Source organism: Salmo salar, chromosome ssa11 (assembly GCF_905237065.1).
Source record: "Salmo salar chromosome ssa11, Ssal_v3.1, whole genome shotgun sequence".
Classification (NCBI taxonomy): domain Eukaryota; kingdom Metazoa; phylum Chordata; class Actinopteri; order Salmoniformes; family Salmonidae; genus Salmo; species Salmo salar.
The window spans coordinates 36432943-36453812 of record NC_059452.1 but is presented as its reverse complement, the minus strand read 5'-3'; the positions used below and the strand labels follow the sequence as shown (position 1 = coordinate 36453812).

Here is a 20870-nt window from a genome sequence, read left to right as displayed (position 1 = left end):
TTTGTTGAGTTTCATTTTCATTAAAAGATGTGGAATTCCATGCACGCTGCGCCTTGGTTTATTTATGATCGTGAGTTTGAAGATAGCGAACGTGACAGAAGATCCCACCACAAAAAGACCAAGCAGCGTGCGCCTACGGGGAAGACGAGTTGGACATGGGAGGACATCCTGGACGGCAAAGGATCCTGGACGTGGGAGGAGATCCAGGCCGGAAGGGATTGCCTCCCATGGGAACGAGTGGAAGCAGCGAGGGAGGAACAGCGACGAGATCGGGAGTCACAGCAACGACGGAAGCCCAAGAGGCAGCTCCCAAAACAATTTGGGGGGGGGGGCACACGGGGAGATTGGCGGAGTCAGGTTTGAGACCTGAGCCAACTCCTGTGCTTACCGTGGGGAGCGTGTGACCAGTCAGGCACCGTGTTATGCGGTGATGCGCACCATATCTCCGGTGCGCATTCACAGCCCGGTGCGCTCATTGCCTGCGCCCCGCATTTGCCGGGCTAAAGTGAGCATTAAGCCGGGACGGGTTGTGCCGGCTCAGCACTCCTGGTCTCCAGTACACCTCCACGGCCCAGTATATCCTGCGCCAGCTCTACTCACTGAGTCGCCAGTGCGCCTTCACAGCCCAGTTCGTCCTGTGCCAGCGCCCCGCACTTGCCAGGCTAAAGTGAGCATCCAGCCAGGACGGGTTGTGCCAGCCCTACGCTCCAGACCTCCAGTGCGCCTCCATGGCCCAGTATATCCTGTGCCAGCCCCACGCACCCGCTCTCCAGTGCGTCTCCCCAGTCCGGTGAGACCTGTTCCGGCTCCACGTACGAAGCCTCCAGTGATGATCCATGGTCCGAAGCCTCCAGTGATAATTCAGGGCACGAAGCCTCCAGTGATGATCCACGGCCCGGAGCCTCCAGCGATGATCCACGGCCCGGAGCCTCCAGCGATGATCCACGGCACAAAGCCTCCAGCGATGATCCATGGCACCGAGCCTGTAGCGATGATCCAAGGCACGGAGCCTGCAGCGACGGCCCACAGTCCGGAGCTTCCGGCGAAGGCCCGCGGTCCGGAAGCCTCCTGCGACGGCCCGCGGTCCGGAAGCCTCCGGCGACGGCCCGCGGGCCGGAACCTCCGGCGACGGCCCTGTTTTGTTGAGTTTCATTAAAAGATGTGGAATTCCATGCACGCTGCGCCTTGGTTTATTTATGATCGGGAGTTTGAAGATAGCGAACGTGACACAAACAGAACGTTTGTTGGTTATAGCAGGTTAATGCTGAACTGATTGAATCTAGCCCAAGTATTATATCAGAACAATACAAACAGAAGGTTTATTGGTTAATGCTGAACTGATTGAATCTAGGCTTAACACCATTATTTAGACATGCCAGACGGGATATACAGAACATGACAATACAAATCCCAACAGTTGGAGTCTGTAGGGACAGGCACAGTCCACCGCGTTATGGGGTAATCTGCCTGTCCCTACAGACTGATAGTCATGTTGAGTCCACCGCATTATGGGGCTATCAGTCTGTAGGGACAGGCAGATTACCCCATAATGCGGTGGACTCTACATGACTCTGCCTGTCCCTACAGACTGATAGCCCCATAATGTGGTGGACTCAACATTTGTTGCTCCATCCAAGATACATTTTTTCCCCACACACCCCCCCTTCAGGGATGTGTCAGACAGCCATGCCAGAATGAGAAATGGAAAGATGGGGAGGAAAATAGGTAAATAGTGAAAGAGGATGATGAGCAGAGGGAATGACGTCTCAGTTCACAGATATTACTCCCCCTAAAAGCAATCAATTAACTTAACAGGATGACAAAGAAAATCCTTTTATTCTGTAATTTATTGAAAATCCATGTACAACGTGACCACTGCAATTGTATGCTACAAGTCAATACTGAACTCAACTGTATTATTGAAGGTGAATACAAGAAATCAACAATCAAAAATAATTACAGTTATTTATGTGTGCGTCCCAAATATAACTCATTACCTGTGTAGTGCAGTACTTGCGTTCTGGTCAGAAGTAGTGCACTACATAGGGAACAGGGTGCCATTAGGGACACATTTACATTTCTCAATTCTAAATCAGTGGTTTTGGCACATGTAGGAAAATCATTTTGTGCTCAAATAACTTCCTATATTACTTAAATGTTTTATTGGAATAATGAAATACAATGCCTCTAACAAATGTACTGTTTGTTGAACAATATAGTGGAAAACAATGACAAAAAGTAATATTGAAGCACTGGTTGGATTCATAAATTGTTTCAAAATAAAAAATGTCACATCCCCTACATTGTAAAAGAGACAAGTCATCAACAGGCCGTACAAAATAACATGTTGACCTTCAGACTCAGTGACAGGTGTGTAGTTTAAAAAAAAACAAAAAACTCAAAGCTACACTTTAACATCTGCTCTGAGGTCAGTCATTGACCCTGACTTTAATAGGCTTGATAGAGTACACAGTGCCACAAAACTGTCTTGTGCCGAGTCACCGTTGAACCGCTCTTCAAGTCCCTTCCCCTAGCCTCTACCACTTCAGTGTCTGCAGATCTGTAGCAGCTCCATAAAGCCTGATTGAAAGGCTAGGTAGTAGTCAGACGCATTTTTTCTTCTACCCATTAGCCTCAGATCTGCAAATACTAAAGTGAAAGAAGCTAGGTGTTGTTGCTGGTCTGGACGGGCTTTGTGATTGTTCTGCCAATCCCATCATCAGCCAATCACAGTTCAACCTTGTCTTTACTCGCGCTGTTGCCGTCCAGGTCGGGTTTCTTGCCCTCCGACTTCTTCTTGCCCTTCTTTTTGGTGTTCACTTCGTTCTGCTGCTTTGCCTTGGCGCTGTCATCTTTCTTGGCGGCTTTCCCGGGGAACACCTGGCCTTCCACGGTGACCTCGGCGCAGCGCTCCTGGGCCACCAGGAAGTCCTTGACCTCCCATGCGAAGCTGCCATCTCGCAGCATGAAGATGACCCGGTTGGAGCCCACCACGAACCTACAGTACGAGGGGAGAGGAGGGACAACATGGGACATTAGCCAAAGTCTAAAGAAAAAAGAAACACGGAAAAACGACATTTATTTTTTACAATAATGAACTAATCTATTGTCAACATTTTGTTTGGTTACGTACAGTATTAGTGCATTTGGTTTAGGGTTGCAAAGGTTCGGAAACTTTCCGGGAAATTTCCGCAAAATTTCATCAAAAAAGTTAGCTTATAACAGTGGACCTTTTTGTAGGATACACATAAGGCAATTCTAGGTTTTGTGGCATATTTTGGTTAAACTATCAACTATTCAATGGAATTGCAACCCTCTGCATGCACAGTGCACTCTTCTATCACATGTATAGCTGATTCTCAAGATCTTGCAAACTAATGACATGCCATTGAGCCCACACTACTGGACTGTCTGAGCCAAGGACTACAGTTGAAGTTGGATGTTTACATACACCTTAGTTTAAATGTATTTGGCTCACAATTCCTGACATTTAATCCAAGTAAAAATTCCCTGTCTTAGGTCAGTTAGGATCACCACTATCTTAAGAGTCTGAAAAATAGTAGAGAATTATTTAGTTCAGCTTTTGTCTTTCATCACTTTCCCAGTGGGTCAGAAGTTTACATACACTCAATTAGTATTTGGTAGAATTGCCTTTCAATTGTTTAACTTGGGTCAAACGTTGTGGGTAGTCTTCCACAAGCTTCCAACAATATGTTGGGTGAATTTTGGCCCATTCCTCCTGACAGAGCTGGTGTAACAGTCAGGTTTGTAGGCCTCCTTGTTCGCACACACTTTTTCAGTTCTGACCACACATTTTCTATAGGATTGAGGTCAGGGCTTTGTGATGGCCACTCCAATACCTTGACTTTAATGTCCTTAAGCCATTTTGCAACAACTTTGGAAGTATGCTTGGGGTCATTGTCCATTTGGAAGACCCATTTGCAACCAAGCTTTAACTTCCTGACTGATGTCTTGAGATGTTGCTTCAATATATCCACATAATATTCCTTCCTCATGATGCCATCTATTTTGTGAAGTGCACCAGTCCCTCCTACAGCAAAGCACCCCCACAACATGATGCTGCCATCCCCGTGCTTCACGGTTGGGATGATGTTCTTCGGCTTGCAAGCCTCCCCTCTTTTCCTCCAAACATAACGATGGTCATTATGGCCAAACAGTTCTATTTTTGTTTCATCAGACGAGAGGACATTTCTCAAAAAAGTACGATCTTTGTCCCCATGTGCAGTTGCAAACCGCAGTCTGGCTTTAAGACGGTTTTGGAGCAGTGGCTTCTTCCTCGCTGTGTGGCCTTTCAGGTTATGCCGATATATCAAATCAAATGTATTTATATAACCCTTCTTACATCAGCTGATATCTCAAAGTGCTGTACAGAAACCCAGCCTAAAACCCCAAACAGCAAGCAATGCAGGTGTAGAAGCACGGTGGCTAGGAAAAACTCCCTAGAAAGGCCAAAACCTAGGAAGAAACCTAGAGAGGAACCAGGCTATGAGGGGTGGCCAGTCCTCTTCTGGCTGTGCCCGGGTGGAGATTATAACAGCACATGGCCTAGATGTTCAAATGTTCATAAATGACCAGCATTGTCAAATAATAATAATCATAGTAGTTGTCGAGGGTGCAACAAGTCAGTAACACAAGAGTAAGTGTCAGTTGGCTTTTTCATAGCCGATCTTTGAGAGTATCTCTACCGCTCCTGCTGTCTCTAGAGAGTTGAAAACAGCTATAGGACTCATTTTACTGTGGATATAGATAAGTTTGTACCTGTTTCGTCCAACATCTTCACAAGGTCCTTTGCGGTTGTTCTGGGATTGATTTGCACTTTTCACACCAAAGTACGTTCATCTTTAGAAGACAGAACGCGTCTCCTTCCTGAGCGGTATGACGGCTGCGTAGTCCCATGGTGTTTATACTTGCATACTATTGTTTGTACAGATGAACGTGGTACCTTCAGGCATTTGGAAATTGCTCCCAAGGATGAACCAGACTTGTGGAGGTCTACAATCTTTTTCTGAGGTCATGGCTGATTTCTTTTGATTTTCCCATGATGTCAAGCAAAGAGGTACTGAGTTTGAAGGTAGGCCTTGAAATACATCACTGGTACACCTCCAATTGAGTCAAATGATGTCAAAGTCTCCTGGAGGGGAAGGAATCTCTCCAAGAAATGACCATATTACATTATTCCGATATGGACTGCCCCATCAAGAGGATCCTCTTGGATGATGCATTTTGGGAGAGAGTTATAAGCAGCCTGAAACCTATAGCAGTAGCCATTGCACGAATTGAGGGAGACAATGCCATCCTGTCGGATGTTCAGACTCAGCTTGCAGATGTAAGAGAAGAAATCCGTACTGCCCTGCCGACTTCACTGTTGCTCCAAGCAGAGGAAACTGCAGTTCTGAAATACATCAAAAAGCGTGCAGACTTCTGCCTGAAGCCCATACACGCCGCAGTGTACACGTTGGACCCCAAGTATGCTGGCAAGAGCCTCCTGTCTGGTGCAGAGATCAACAAGGCCTGTGGTGTCATCACTACCGTGTCTCGCCATCTTGGCCTAGATGAGGGCAAGGTTCTTGGCAGTCTGGCGAAGTACACTTCCAAGCAAGGGCTTTGGGATGGAGATGCAATATGGCAGTCGTGCCAACATATCTCATCAGCCACCTGGTGGAAGGGACTTTGTGGATCTGAGGCTCTTTCCCCTGTTGCCTCCATCATCCTCCAAATTCCACCAACATCAGCTGCCTCAGAGCGCAACTGGTCCTTGTTTGGGAACACACACACACACCAAAGCACGCAACAGGCTGACCAATACAAGGGTTGAAAAATCGGTGGCCATCCGGACAAATTTGAGGCTTTTTGAGCCTGACAACGAGCCATCCTCAACAAGGTTGGAAAGTGACAGTGAAGATGAGGCCTCAGAGTCTGATGTTCAAGAGGTGGACATTGAGGAGGTCCAGGGAGAAGACATGGAAGACAACCAAAGCTTTAGTTTCTAGACTATCATCTTACAGATGTTGAAAACGTTTTTGGGAGATGTGATGCATCATTGGGGATCATTCAATATTCCCTTTCTTTTGTTGTTCAGTGAAATCATCCCATGTGAAGAGTCAACTCATTTAATTAAAGTTCAATTCGTAACTAAATAGTTTAACATTTCTATTGGAAGGATATAATAATTTGCAATTATGTTTACTTATGATAAGGTAAAAGGTTTATGTTTTTGTCTCCATATGATATGGTAAATATATCAAATGCAAAAAAAAAACATCTACATTTAAATGGTATTAATATTAATTTTCATATATTCCCACAAAGTTTCCACCTCCGAATATTCCCCAAAATGTGCAACCCTAGTTTGGTTACGTATTAGTGTGTTTGGTTACATACAGTATTAGTGTGTTTGGTTACATACTAGTGTGTGCCAACCCAAACAAGATTACATTACCTACAGCTCTTTAGCCATCATATCACCTCTGACAGGGATGTCATCACACCTCTGTTCTTTATCAAGAGTTCTCAGGATGGTGCAATGCTCATTCTATCAAACATACCTAGGCCTATCACTTCCTAGGAGAATAACAATCAATGTGTTGTTCAGAGAGCTTCAATCCTGTTCATCAGTAAAAACACCCAATTCAACTAATCAAATGATTAGTTTAATCAGGTGAGATGGCACTAAACTGGGACGAAACTAGCAGTCAATGATGGCAGTCTCTCCAGGAGCAGAACTAAGGCTCACCGCTTTAGCTGTCCTTTTTAACATTAGAGCCTACCTCGATGTCAAAATGGACTACTTGGTTGTAGCCCTAAACTAGCACACCTGATTGAATTAGTCGTCAATGGCTTGGTGATTAGTTGACCATTAGAATCAGGTGTGCTAGCTCTAGAATATACCAAATACATGCCAGGGGCCTTGAGGTGGAAAGGAGGGCACCAGGCATATCAGTATAGCCTCTCCCACTGTGGAGGGAAGAAGAAGCAGCAGCAGCTTCATGAACTGCTATGAAGCACAGCCAGGTGAGAGGATTAGCCTTCCCCACATGGTGACTTGATGGAACCAACCAGACTCGGAGCGACGCGCAGTGATGGCAGCGAGTGTTGAGGATGCAGCGATGAAGGAAATGGAGAGAAGGTTGGCGAAGCTACAGATGCACTAGAATGTGATCAATATGGGTGATCGTTCTGATGATATGGAGCGGGAGGATGAGGGTCAAGGACCCGAATGGTCTGTAGTGGAAAGTAGCAGGAAAAAGAGACCATGCTACTGAAAGTAGTGGTGCTTCTAGTGCAGAGAGCATGAAGAGGGTGAAGGTAGGGAACAAGAGTAATGATGTGCCCGGTTCATTGGAAATGGTAGACAGCTAACATTCTGTGCTAGCCATGATTAGCAGGGGAAGATTCTGATAATGGAAACTCTCAATTGGAAGTTTCTATGGCTGAGCAGCCGCACACAATGCCCAGCGTTGGCTGGAGTGGTGTAAAGCTTGCCGTCATTGGACTCTGGAGCAGTGGAAACGTGTTCTCTGGAGTGATGAATCACGCTTCACCATCTGGCAGTCCGACAGACAAATCTGGGTTTGGCGGATGCCAGGAGAACGCTACCTGACCGGATGCATAGCGCCAACTGTAAAGTTTGGTGGAAGAAGAATGGTCTGGGGCTGTTTTTCATGGTTCGGGCTAAGCCCCTTAGTTCCAGTGAAGGGAACTCTTAACGCTACAGCATACAATGACATTCTAGACAATCCTGTGCTTCCAACTTTGTGGAAACAGTTTGGCGAAGGCCCTTTACTGTTTCAGCATGACAATACCCCCATGCATAAAGCGAGGTCCATACAGAAATGGTTTGTCGAGATCGGCGTGGAAGAATTTGACTGACCTGCATAGAGCCATTTTGAGAACATTTTATACAAAAAAAAATAATGGCAATATGGCCTAAGAATCCTACTGTGCTGTGTCAAAGGACACTGATAGTAAATCAAACTGACTTCATAGCTTTCATTGGAAAGGTTATCACCACGACTCAGATTGTGGAAAGCAGAAATGCCAGGTTGAAGATTATTGTGGATATGACAACAGAGCTATTGTGGGTAAGATGTTACAGTCAACATGATTTTTGAAATGCTAAATAATCCTAAAGATGGATTCTCAGCATGATAGAGAAAGTTTGAAGAGTTTGGGAGGGTTTGTTATAAGTTAGTAGTGATTTATTTGTTTATATATAAAAAAAATCTTAGTAGTACAGACTTAGGCCAACCGTGAAATAGCGCACACTCCAGCACAGTAGGTTTGCAGGCCATTATACAATAGGAAGGATTTGAGAAATGCTGCATTAGACTAAAGTATAGGCCTACCTCTGGATGTCAAAATTGGCATTGAAGAGGCTGCTCTGCCACAGACTGGTCACCTCCTCAGTTTCCTTCTCCGTAGGCTCTCCCGCCACCGTGGCAAACACCATCAGAGTTTTTCCCTTCTTGGACATCTTCAGCAGCTCCTCAGGCTTGGAAGCATCCACCTTGGAAAAGTCGATAGGCGGGGGGGACCGTCTGTGCTCAGGGAGGTCGCCCTCCTCGATGTCATCGTCTTTCTGAAAGAAGTGGGGAGGAAGAGATGAGAGTTCTAGCTATTACACAATGAATGACAACATTGACTACAAGTACTTCAGTAATGCAACAAAGCTATTCATTCAAATAGGAACATAATAGTAAATTGGCTATCCTAGTTAACTAGTTAGCTAGATAGACATCAAAGAAAGTTTGGTGTGGAGAGTGCAACGAGCATTGCTTGCTGTTTGGGGTTTTAGACTGGGTTTCTGTATAGCACCGTGACATCTGCTGATACATTTGATTGATGGATGGATACCTTGCTGCAAAGGATATCACGTGAAACAGGATGAGTTCCTGGTTAGCTAGCTAGTTCACGCATTAACTAACATATAGCTAACTTAGCAGGTCAAGGTTAGCTAGTTACGTTATATAATACAATGGACTATAGCTATGATGCTGCATGACAGCTATACCTTATCAGGAAGTAGCAATAGTTTGGGGCTAGTAGCTATCTAGCAAACTACGAAGATCATTGAGAGTAGATAGGAATTATGTTGGGCATGTTAGTTAGCTAGCTTTCTGATTAGCCATTTAGTTAGCCGAGTTGCTAGCCAGCTGTCTGAGTAACTGAAAAGCAGCTATTAACCGAATTAAAAACGTGTTGTTTACCTCCCATTCTTCCAAAAGCCGTGCCATATCAGCATCATTGTAATCCCGGATATCTTTCTTCTTCTTGGGCTTGTTATTTTGACCGTCCGTTGCTAAAATACATATCAAATATGTACAGAGCAAAAGCACAACACATCCCCACCTGAAGTCCGCCGCCATGCTTACAGATGGTGAACGGTGATTGGCTGAGAGTCTTTCCTCAGAGGACATGACAAAGGAAAGGGGAATTGGTTACAATAAAATCATGTATATAAACCCGTGAAGTCAACAAATATATTGCATCTAACAAACTGTAACATGATATACAGCATGGTCAAGGAAGTTACAGTTTCCAACATTTTCGGACTACTAAACAATTACTGATTTAGAACCACAAGTCGCAAAGAAAAAAGGAGCTGCCTTCATTATTCCAGCACCATTTCAACCTCAACATTTCAACATCATCAAATCACCTATGCTTAATCTAATACAGTGACAACTAAAAGATACCAAAAACAATGTAGTCCAATCAACGTAATCTGAATATGATGTGGCTGTCCATGGTTCTGATGTGTGTGTGTGTGTGTGTGTGTGTGTGTGTGTGTGTGTGTGTGTGTGTGTGTGTGTGTGTGTGTGTGTGTTTGCATTTGTGCAAGTAGAAAAAACATGTTGATTCACCCTACTTGTAGAGAAACGTCAATGCCATCCTCTCTGTTATGTTGATGAAACGGTCTATGACTCTGTCATATACACACTTTTAGTTTTTGTTGTCCTAGGCTTCCTGGCTGAAATGCTTTCCCCCCTAACTTGCTTCAATGGGCAATGATGAGCCAGCTAGTAAACATTAGCCTACTACATCTAGCTACATATTGAACTTCCATCCTCTCAGGCCAGGGGCACAATGTATGAATTTATGGTTGGATCAGAATCTGCATTATAATCATTGGCCAGTACGGAGAATTAAGTAAAACCACAAGTCCAAATCCATATCTCCATCCATTGCTAATTTAGGAAAGGGACAATTTTAGCTAGCTAGCCACCAGAGGACAACAACACAATGAGATTCAACAATTCAAATTATTTCTGTCAAGGATGTTTTGCTCTCAATGTGTTGTGATTGGTGTGAAGCCAAATCCAAACTGTCTTCCCTTTTTTTTGGTGCGCCAGGACCATTCACAGTTGAGCTCACTCAGTTTAGCTCAACGCTGATTCGCTATTATTCAATACTTCTTTATCAAGGGAGGCCAAATGCTCGCTGGCTTCTCTTGCATTCAATTCTATGGGCAGCAACAATGTCATACTCTTTTTGACTAGACAGCCTCAGATAGATGGGCTACACATACAAAGACGGAGAGGCGCTGTTTCGCTCGCTCAGATGCTTTCTCTGGTGAGATACATTTTGCCTCTTGCAAATTGAAGAAGAATTATATATTTTTATTGGTAATTTTTGGGGGGAAGCCTGGCATCCCTTGTAATCCATTAATACATGCCACTGTTGTCTCTCAAATACATCGGTACAGTTGTTGGTTAGCTAGCCTGCACATTTTTGCCATATTAGCATTGACATGAAATTAGTCAATGCTAATATGGCAACACCTCACAAGACATGGTATAAAGAACAAGATCAAACTAGCTTAAACAAGTCACTTCCGATTCCCAACATGGCAGTTTCTTGTCATTGTTGGTAGCTATCTGGACATGCAGAATCGCAACAAATCATGGACTTCTGCCCAATTGAAGCATGAGCATGGTTTTTGTGACGTTGTCAGCTAATCCATCTATATATTGGCCATTGAGAGGCTTCAAAGCCACTGGTCGGCCATATTGGCACTCCCCAGTAAAAGCAGTCCTCCATAGGAATGAATGGAATTCCACAGTATTTTGGGGGGGGTACTGTCACGCCCTGACCATAGAGCCCTTGTTTCTCTATGGTGTAGTAGGTCAGGGCGTGACTAGGGGGTAGTCGAGTTTACATTTCTAGTTTATATTTTCTAGGTTGGTGTTTTGTATGATTCCCAATTAGAGGCAGCTGGTAATCGTTGTCTCTAATTGGGGATCATATTTAAGTAGCTATTTTTCCCACCTGTGTTTGTGGGATATTGTTTTGTGTTTGTGCACCACGTAGTCACGTTTAGTTGTTCGTTTATTTGATTTATTTGTTTTTGCTTGAAGTTTCACTTTGGAATAAAGATGTGGAACTCTACACACGCTGCGCCTTGGTCCCGTTCTTACGACAACCGTGACAGAATATCCCACCATAGAAATATAAACTAGGACGAAGCAGTGTGTTCACCAGGTGAAGGAGTTTTGGATGTGGGAAGAAGTGATCGGTGGATGCGAGACCCTTCCTTGGCGGCAGACGGAAGGTAATGATGGAGGACGGCAACGACGCCGGGGTTCGCGGCCACAGAAAGCCCAAGGACAACCCCAAGAATTTTTTTTGGGGGGGGGCACAAGGGGTGGCCGGTCAAGCAGAGGAGAGTGCCAGAGCCCGAATGGCAAACGCTGGAGGAGCGTGTCGTCAGACCACGGCCACAGAAACCCCAAGATTTTTTTGGAGGGGGGGCACATGGAGCTGGCGACTGAGCAGAGGGAAGAGCCAGAGACCACATGGGAGGAGATAGAGAGGTGGTCGGTCGACCCAAGGAGAGTACCAGAGCTCGCCTGGGATTCAATGGAACAGTGTGAGGAGGGATACCGGAGAATGGAGTTGGCTAGGAGTATGCGGCAATGCAGGCGGGCTGAAGATCGGGTCATCAGTCCGGTGCCATCTGTGTTGGCTCCACGAACCAGATCTCCAGTGCGCCTCCCCAGCCCGGTACGTAATGTGCCTGCTCCCTGCACTCGCCCTGAAGAGCCAGAGACCGTCAGGGAGGCAATTGGGAAGTTAGGAGAGAGAGAGAGATGAGAGAGATGTTGTGCAAGTGTGTTCCGCTCAACATCTGACCAGAAGATCCGGTTAGTAGTCTGGTGCAACCTGTGCCGGCCCCACGCATCAGGCCTCCAGTGCGCCTCCCCAGTCCGGTATGTCCTGTGCCCGCTCCTCGCACTCGCCCTGAAGTGTGTGTCACCAGTCCGGTACTACCTGTGCCGGCCCCACGCACTAGACCTCCAGTGCGCCTTCCCAGTCCGATATGTCCTGTGCCTGCTCCTCGCACTCACCCTGAAGTGTGTGTCACCAGTCCGGTGCCACCTGTGCCGGCTCCACACATCAGGCCTCCATTGCGCCACACCAGTCCGGTGCCATCTGTACCGGCTCCACGCACTCGGCCTCCAGTGCGCATTCACAGTCCAGAGCTTCCGGCGACGGTCCCCAGTCCGGAGCTTTCGGCGACGGTCCCCAGTCCGGAGCTTCCGGCGACGGTCCCCAGTCCGGAGCTTCCCGCGACGGTCCCCAGTCCGGAGCCTCCCGCGACGGTCCCCAGTCCGGAGCCTCCCGCGACGGTCCCCAGTCCGGAGCCTCCCGCGACGGTCCACAGTGCGGAGCCTCCCGCGACGGTCCACGGTCTGGAACCTCCAGCTCCATGGCTGGAGCCTTCCCCTGCACCGATGCCCAGTCCGAGCACGGCATCCAGTCCAGCGTCTTCTTCTGCACCGATGCCCAGTCCAGGCATGGCGTCCAGTCCAGCTCCAGGGCAGGAGCCTTCCTCTGCGCCGGTGGCCAGTCCAGGCATGGCGTCCAGTTCAGCTCCATGGCCGGAGCCTTCTTCTGCACCGGTGCCCAGTCCAGGCACGGCATCCGGTCCAGCTCCATGGCCGGAGCCTTCTTCTGCGCCGAAGCCCAGTCCAGGCATGGCGTCCAACCCAGCTCAGCTCCAGGGCCGGAGCCCTCCTCTGCGCCGGTGCCCAGTCCAGGCATGACGTTCAGCCCTGCGCCATGGTTGGATCCGGGGTCTGGGGGGGGCTACGACCCGCACCAGAGCCGCCACCGACACTAGTCACCCCCCCTAACCCCTCCATTTGGTTTCAGGTTTTGCGGCCGGAGTCCGCACCTTTGGGGGGGGTACTGTCACGCCCTGACCATAGAGCCCTTGTTTCTCTATGGTGTAGTAGGTCAGGGTGTGACTAGGGGGTAGTCTAGTTTATATTTCTATGTTGTGTTGTAGTTTATTTTTTCTAGGTTGGTGTTTTGTATGATTCCCAATTAGAGGCAGCTGGTAATCGTTGTCTCTAATTGGGGATCACATTTAAGTAGCTATTTTTCCCACCTGTGTTTGTGGGATATTGTTTTGTGTTTGTGCCTGTGCACCACGTAGTTACGTTTAGTTTGTTTGTTTATTTGATTTATTTGTTTTTGCTTGAAGTTTCACTTTGGAAAAAAGATGTGGAACTCTACATACGCTGCGCCTTGGTCCCGTTCTTACGACAACCGTGACACCATTTCTATGGGTCCAACCCACTATTATCAATGCTTGGGCACCCCAAGATTGTGTCATTGTATGATTCAAACCCTTCAGCTTACAACTTCACTCTTCACTGGATGGATGGATGCCTGTTCTTTTAAATGCTCCTGTAGTGTGCAGGCTATAAAGGAAAGGGGATACCTAGTCAGTTGTACAACTGAACGCATTCAACTGAAATGTCTTCCGCATTTAACCACACCCCTCTATAGCACAGTACATGGGGTCAGTAGTGCTTCAGCAGAGATCGGGCCAGTCCACATAAACTGAAACGTTTCCTCTCTGGCCTACTCCACCCAATGGCACCGTGCCCTGTGCAGCTGTGTGTGAGAGAGACTGACAATGCACAACCTGTGGCCTTAGCAGCAGAAGCTAGGTTGTCTGCTTCCAAGACACACAACACACACACACAGTCACACACACGTACACAGACACAGTGTCACACACGCGCATAAACACACACACGCAGGCACACACACACGTACATGGACACAGTCTCTCACACACACACACACACACACACACACACACACACACACACACACACACACACACACACACACACACACACACACACACACACACACACACACACACACACACACAGACTACCTGTAGTAAACTACCTCCTCAGACAAAAAGGGCCACACTTATTGTCTGATAGTGAGACCATAGTGTAGTATAAAATAAAATATTTATATGTGTTTAAAGATTTTATGTTGAATTATGATGAGCATACACAGAAAACTATAGGACTCTGGGGAAAAGTGAATCACATTGTATTGTATTCCTTGTTTGTTATCTGACTCTAGAACTCTGGAAAGTATGCTGTGAATAGAATAGAATACGACTTGTTGAGTCATACCGTACTCTTGGTTTTGGTTCTTTTGAATCATTCACAATCATACTAGAGCTAATATATCCAACACTATGTTTACAAACAGTACAGGTATTCTACTTCCTTGTGACTCACAGCTCTTGTAAGTACACGACCATTCAAGCCTACCGGTTAGAGTGCTTTAGGTATTAGTCCCACTCTCCATTCTCCTATTGGTTCCCTCACATCCCAGCTTTCCCCTCTCTGTCTTCTGTGAGTGGACAATGTCAGTGATGTCACTATCATTAACAGAGAGAAGAGTCAGATTTCGCAGTCCATAGTAAATACTGTGGCTCTTGGACTATTCAGAGCACAGCATAAGGCAGTAGGGTTTCTATATTTTTGAAATCCATTAGCACCATCTGCATAGTAAATAACATTAAACCTATATATGTACTATCATGTATTTGTACATGCACAAAACCAGCATGATGAGATATCAGCGTTTATCAAGAATGACAACAACAAGAAAACATTCAATTCATATTGTTTTTACATAAAAAAATATAGAATAGTCATAGCCTTCAGCGTGATAAACATATCTATATTATATCAATTCCCAAATGTAGGTCTGTAAATAATAAGACTTGACGTGACACAAATATATAACTTTCCTTCAGTTAATTTCAGTTAGTTGTCTTATTGAAGTATATAGAAATATATTTCTCAGGGGATGCTGCGATACCAACCCTGCTCAAACTGTACTGGATAGTATTTGATCGTTTTCAAGGAATAAAGAACTTTCAAGTATTCAAAGGCCCAAAATGTTCTGGAGATATGATGACGAGATTTGTAAGAGTGGTGCCATTTGGGTTTTATCACAAATGGTACCTTATTCTGGATATAGTGCCCTATAGGCCCTGGTCAAAAGTAGTGCACTATGTAGGGAATTGTGTGCCATTTGGGCCTAAGAAAGGTGGTCAGTAAAACAATTTTTTTAACCTCAAATTAAATAGGCCAACACACCCTTTAAAAAGTGCAAGAATCCATGGCTATGATATGCTTCTGTTATGGTACAGAACATGAGTTCTGTATTCTGTTTCTCTTATTTCGAGACAGTCTCAATACAATTTAATACATTTTTATAGTACATTCTCTCAGAATTGTCAAAGACTCCAGCCACCCTTGTCATAGACTGTTCTCCCTACTACCGCACGGCAAGCGCTACCGGAGCGCCAAGTCGAGGTCCAAAAGGCTTCGTAACAGCTTCTACCCCCAAGCCATAAGGGGCGGCAGGTAGCCTAGTGGTTAGAGCATTGGGCCAGTAACCGAAAGGTTGCTAGATTGCTAGATTGAATCCCTGAGCTGACAAGGTAAAAATCTGTCGTTCTTCCCCTGAACAAGGCAGTTAACCCACTGTTCTTAGGCATTCATTGTAAATAAGAATTTGTTCTTAACTGACTTGCCTAGTTAAATAAAGGTTAAATAAAAAAGAAGACTCCTGAACAGCTAATCAAAGGGCTACCCAGACCCCTCTTTTATGCTGCTGCTACTCTGTTTATAATCGATGCATAGTCACTTTAGTCACTCTAGCTACATGTACATATTACATCAATTACCTCAACTAACCGGTGCCCACGCACATTGACTCTGTACCGGTACCCCCTGTATATAGCCTCGGTTGTTATTTTACTGCTGCTGTTTAATTATTTGTTACTTTTATTTTCAATTTTTTACTTAACACTTATTTAAATTTAGTTTTCTTAACTTCTTAAAGCATTGTTGGTTAAGGGCTTGTAAGTAAGCATTTCACTCTAAGGTGTTGTATTCGGCGCATGTGACAAATAAAATTTGATTTGATACATTGTTGCCTTTAGCCTAATGTCATTAGTTGTGAGTTAAATAAGACTGGCTGATTCTGTGTAATAGATTGGCATTTGCCAATTGTTTATAGATACACTACATGTGCTGTGTTGAAGCCACCATGCCTCCATCTTGACACACCCCTACCATTTACCATTGTAAAAAATACCTAGAAAGCTATAGAAATGCATTTATTAATGTCTGCATTCGTTACACACACATTAATGCATACTTTCAATTATGTTATGTGAGCTAAACATACAAATTAATAAATAAAAAATATCATTTTTTGAGATTGCTAATGTTACTGTCCCCACTACAACAACAATACTTAAATACATGTAATTTTCTACTTGAAATACTGTAGAATTCCATTCTTTCCTATGGAGGACCGTACTGGGGAGTGCCAATATGGCCGAACAGAGCCTTCAAAGCCTCCCAATGGCCAATAGATAGCATAATCGATCCAGGGTTTATATACATCATTGGTTATTGTAAATAGCTCAATCTCACCAAGTGGAAACGTAGCCTATGCTTCTTGAAGCGCGGAAACACTAAACACATAATTAAAGTCCAAATGAGCGCACAGCAAAGACGCTACTCGTTCCAGTAGAATCCAACAGCTGTGTTATAGCAGTCAATATGAGCAGTGTAAAATACGTTTGGATTTGTATAAGTAAGAACGGCGCGGTCTCGGAGAATCACACGTTTTGATTGATTTTGAGAAGGAAAATTAAGGTAACCAAATAAATGGTTACCTTAGTCGGTCATTTTGGAGAACTGCGTTTTGGGTGTAACTTTGCCCTTATACCGGTAGTCGAATGCACCCACATCGGGGCCTCGGGAAGGGCTGGCTCATGGCAGAGGGAGCAGTCTGCCCTAAAATCCGGACCATAAAACTCACCAGGAAAGCCAACAACTATCCGGGACAACTGTGGAATCGTATTGGACCATTTGATGAACACACGCCGGGATTTTTTGCTCTATATTGACGAGCCAGATTGACCTTAAACACAGTTTTAAAGTGACATATTATTTCAGCGGAAGGCTATCATTTTTTTCCCCTCGCTGCCTGCGTTGCTACTTCGCTTCAATCAAGCCGTTTTAGTGCGACCACACCCTCTCTGCTTCCTGATACTAGGCAATACAGAATATGTAGCGGGAGAGAGCACAACTGACTTTCAGTTTGGAAAACCCACCACTCATTTTTCAGTGATGTCTTGTGGTCGACCGACATGTTAGTTGTGAAAGATTGTTTCAGACGTTTTCAGGAGTTTAGTCCATCATTTCAACAGGGACACGACTGCTATGGATATCAAAACCGAAACCCGACACAGGATATTCCGGACCAGACATTCACGCCCTGCGTTTTGCTAAGAAGTGCTTATGGACAATAGATATGCCTATGGAATCGAACCTGCCGGACGAACAAGTGTCTATCACGGGACTGTGTATGAAAAAGAAGAGGTTGAAAGTCGCGGGAGGGCCAGTGCAATTGGCCTGTTGCGTTTTTGGAGCCTTCTGTTTGGAAAGACTCATGTAATGATGATGCAGGAAAGGCAGAGGGAGCGAGGAGTGGTCGAACGGAAGTGTCTGGGTGGTGCTCTCCTTGTAACTGGAATGAGCCAGCCTCCCGGTCAAACTAGGGTGGTCAAATTTAGTGGGAACTCTTCAACGGACAATACGGTTCACATACACCCTGCCTTCAAGCAAGCAGGTATTTTACAATCCTATCGTGTTCTCGAGTACATTTAATCAGAAGAAAGGACACGTCTTAAAATTGTAGTTTCAGTTCAAATATTATCAGATCGGTAATATTTTTAGATTTGATTAAATTCATAACTTTTAATATTATCTTTGTACAGTCTGCACTTAGCCTGAAGTATAGGCACCTTGGTGGCACTGCAGTTTTGTGTGTGATTTTATTACAATAACCTGTGAATTTTTCTGTTTTGCGAAAACCTGGGACGACAATAGATATTAGCAGGTGGTTGAAGTTTTTTTCCAGGGCATTTTATTTAATATGTAAACATTACAACGATTAAGTTATAAACACTGAGTAAATGAAAAGTTATCATTTGAAGGGATTCTCGTCACAAAAAAAATGTAAAGGAAGGAACTCTCATTGAAGAGTAAGTGTTTAGAATAGTTCATTTTATAGATCATAGCTCAAAACCAAGTTACTAATTTAACCCCAACAGAATTCCTATCCGTACTTTGTATGAGAATAATGAGCTGGAGTACCATGACATAGAACTTCTATTTTGATCTCAGCAAATGTTTACTTTGAGAATACAATGCCCTGTGCTTTTTTGCAATCTCACATTGACGCATACGGTGGACTACATGTACTCTGAAGGACTATAAGGAATATTCTCTGGCCAGTTCAAACTCACAGTTTTACACTTATAGGGGTGTGGGTTATCGTTAATAACAATGTCTTAAACTACGCTTTCTGACCATGGAGTGTGTGACGACGTAAAACACGTTTCTCATTGAAATCCCCCCACAAATCGAGCAGCTTGACCCCCCTACTATGGCTAGTAGTGGCTCAGGGAGGTCAGCTAGCGAGGGTTCCAGCAGCACACAGAGCAGCAGCTTGCAGCAGAGGAAGAAGCTCTCGTCCATCTGTGACACGTGTAAGGGCAAGATGCAGCTGGTTGCCGACCTCCTCCTGCTCTGCAGTGAGACACGGCCCGTGGTCACCGCGGATGGTGTGGCAGTGGCCGAGACCTTTGAGCAGTGCCGCGACACGGTCATCGCCCGCACCAAGGAACTCTCCATCCTCACCCACGACATCCAGTCGCAGCTCAACATGGGCCGCTTCGTCGAGGTGGGAGACCGCTTACTAGAGATGGGGGACCTGGTGGTGTCGTTGACCGAGTGTTCGGCGCACGCCGCATACCTAGCGGCGGTGGAGACCTCGGGTTCTCAGCCGTGTCTGCCAGGGCTGGTGGACCGCTACAAAGTGACACGGTGCCGCCACGAGGTGGAGCAGAGCTGCGGCATCCTCCGGGTCACGCCGCTGCCGGACCTCACGCCCCAGCTTCTACTGGAGCTATCTCAGAACATATCCTGCAACCTCAAGACCCTGACAGATGCCTCGGGCCTGGCCAGCGAGAGGTCCAAAGACCGCTTCGCCAAAGAACAGTTCAAGCTCAGCGTCAAGAGCATTAGCACGAGCGGCACGGCCCTCTTGGCCTGCGTCCGGGAAGTCAAGACGCAGCCCAGCGAGCTGACGCGCAGCCGCTGCGTCCTGTTCAGCGCGGCGCTGGTCCAAGCGGTAAACGCATTGGTCGGGTTTGCCACGGAACCGCAGTTTTTAGGCCGGGCGGCGAGCGTGTCACCCGAGGGGAAGGGTGTGCAGACGGCAGTTCTGGGCGGCGCCATGAGCGTGGTGTCAGCGTGCGTCCTTCTCACTCAGGGCCTCCGGGACGTCTCCCAGCATCCAGAGAGCAGCACTAAGATGGCGGACTACAGGGAGCGCTTGCGCAACTCGGCCTGCGCGGTGTCGGACGGCTGCACGCTGCTCTCACAGGCGCTGAGGGAGAGGTCTTCACCCAGGACTCTACCGCCAGTTAATTCCCATTCTGTGAATTAGTTTAATAAAGAAATATAAATAAACCCATTCTAGAAGTGATCGTGGATGAGAAAATCCCATCTCTAGCTCCTTGTTTTGGCATACCAAAGAGACTCGCTCAGATTGGCCCTGTTCGTTTAGGGTCGGGAGGTCGAGTGAGAGCAGAGAGAGAACACAAAGGAAGGAGTCTGGATCTGGTTCTACGGATGAGATGGGTGTGCTGTGTTTGGACTTTTACTGAGCTTAAAGTAACACCATCGGAAAACAAGGTTTTGGTTGCGCTGGATGTGACTAGAACCTCACCATAAGAAACGGACAACTTAAACTCAGGCTCCAATCTACATACACCTGTTGGCCTTCTCTTTGCCAAAAACAAACAATGATCTTAAAACCTGATAAAGTTTACCTCAGTTTTCAGCTATGGTGAAAACGCCAGATATGAAATGATAGATGTAGCCTGCCGTGTGTGTGTGACCTATCACCTATGACCTATGGACCCCCAGGTGACCTCTAGTAGAAGTACATGTGCTCTAGTGAGAGTAGGAAGTAAGAAGAAGAGTGTCCTTCATCGCTTGTGTTTTTCAATGTGTGAAATTCTTAAAATGGGTAAAAGCTGCTGTGAGTGTGTGCCATAGGTTTTACACTATCTACCAGACTTACCATAGTATTGTTAATGTTTTTTTGTTTTTTTGGATCATGCATGTATAAATTAGTATTTATTTCAATTATTAAAAAAAGGTTGTTTCTCATAAGCGCTGCTCTCAGATCAGTCTTTGTGTCAGCATACCGTTAATATAAATGACTCTGTGTTATAACATCCACTACTTCACTATGTGATGTAGACAGTCAAATTTAACCCTAAATGCTCCACAAATCACGTATAAACTATGTTTATATTGTATAAAGGGTGGCTTAAGGGTTTGCCACATTTGGCAAAGCACTAGATGTGAGGGCCCTGTTATATCACCATGGTATTGTATGACATTTGCTTCCACATTATTTAT

At 45.6% G+C, this 20870-nt stretch overlaps 2 protein-coding genes across 2 annotated transcripts; one reads left to right on the top strand and one right to left on the bottom strand.

The window, feature by feature from the left end:
• Window positions 1–1817: 1817 nt before the first annotated feature.
• On the bottom strand, window positions 1818–9436 carry LOC106562689 (LRP chaperone MESD). The gene is made up of 3 exons (XM_045689451.1): window positions 9228–9436; window positions 8367–8599; window positions 1818–2998 (listed from the first exon to the last, which is right to left on the bottom strand). The coding sequence occupies exons 1-3, from the start codon at window positions 9384–9386 to the stop codon at window positions 2728–2730; spliced, it is 663 nt and encodes a 220-aa protein (XP_045545407.1). The 5' UTR covers window positions 9387–9436; the 3' UTR covers window positions 1818–2727.
• A 7743-nt stretch (window positions 9437–17179) lies between these two features.
• On the top strand, window positions 17180–20618 carry mesd1 (Mesoderm development candidate 1). The gene is given in 1 exon segment (NM_001140563.1): window positions 17180–20618. A coding segment is annotated over 1 exon segment (1065 nt). The 5' UTR covers window positions 17180–18822; the 3' UTR covers window positions 19888–20618.
• The last annotated feature ends 252 nt before the right edge of the window (window positions 20619–20870 follow it).

Excerpts from the sequence above, each read along its gene's own strand:
- LOC106562689 (XM_045689451.1), bottom strand. The coding sequence starts at position 9,386 with ATGGCGGCGGACTTCAGGTGGGGATGTGTTGTGCTTTTGCTCTGTACA. Across the intron at positions 8,600-9,227 it reads GGCTTTTGGAAGAATGGGAG|AAAGACGATGACATCGAGGA; the intron begins GTAAACAACACG and ends CACTTCTTTCAG. Across the intron at positions 2,999-8,366 it reads GCCAATTTTGACATCCAGAG|GTTCGTGGTGGGCTCCAACC; the intron begins GTAGGCCTATAC and ends CTCGTACTGTAG.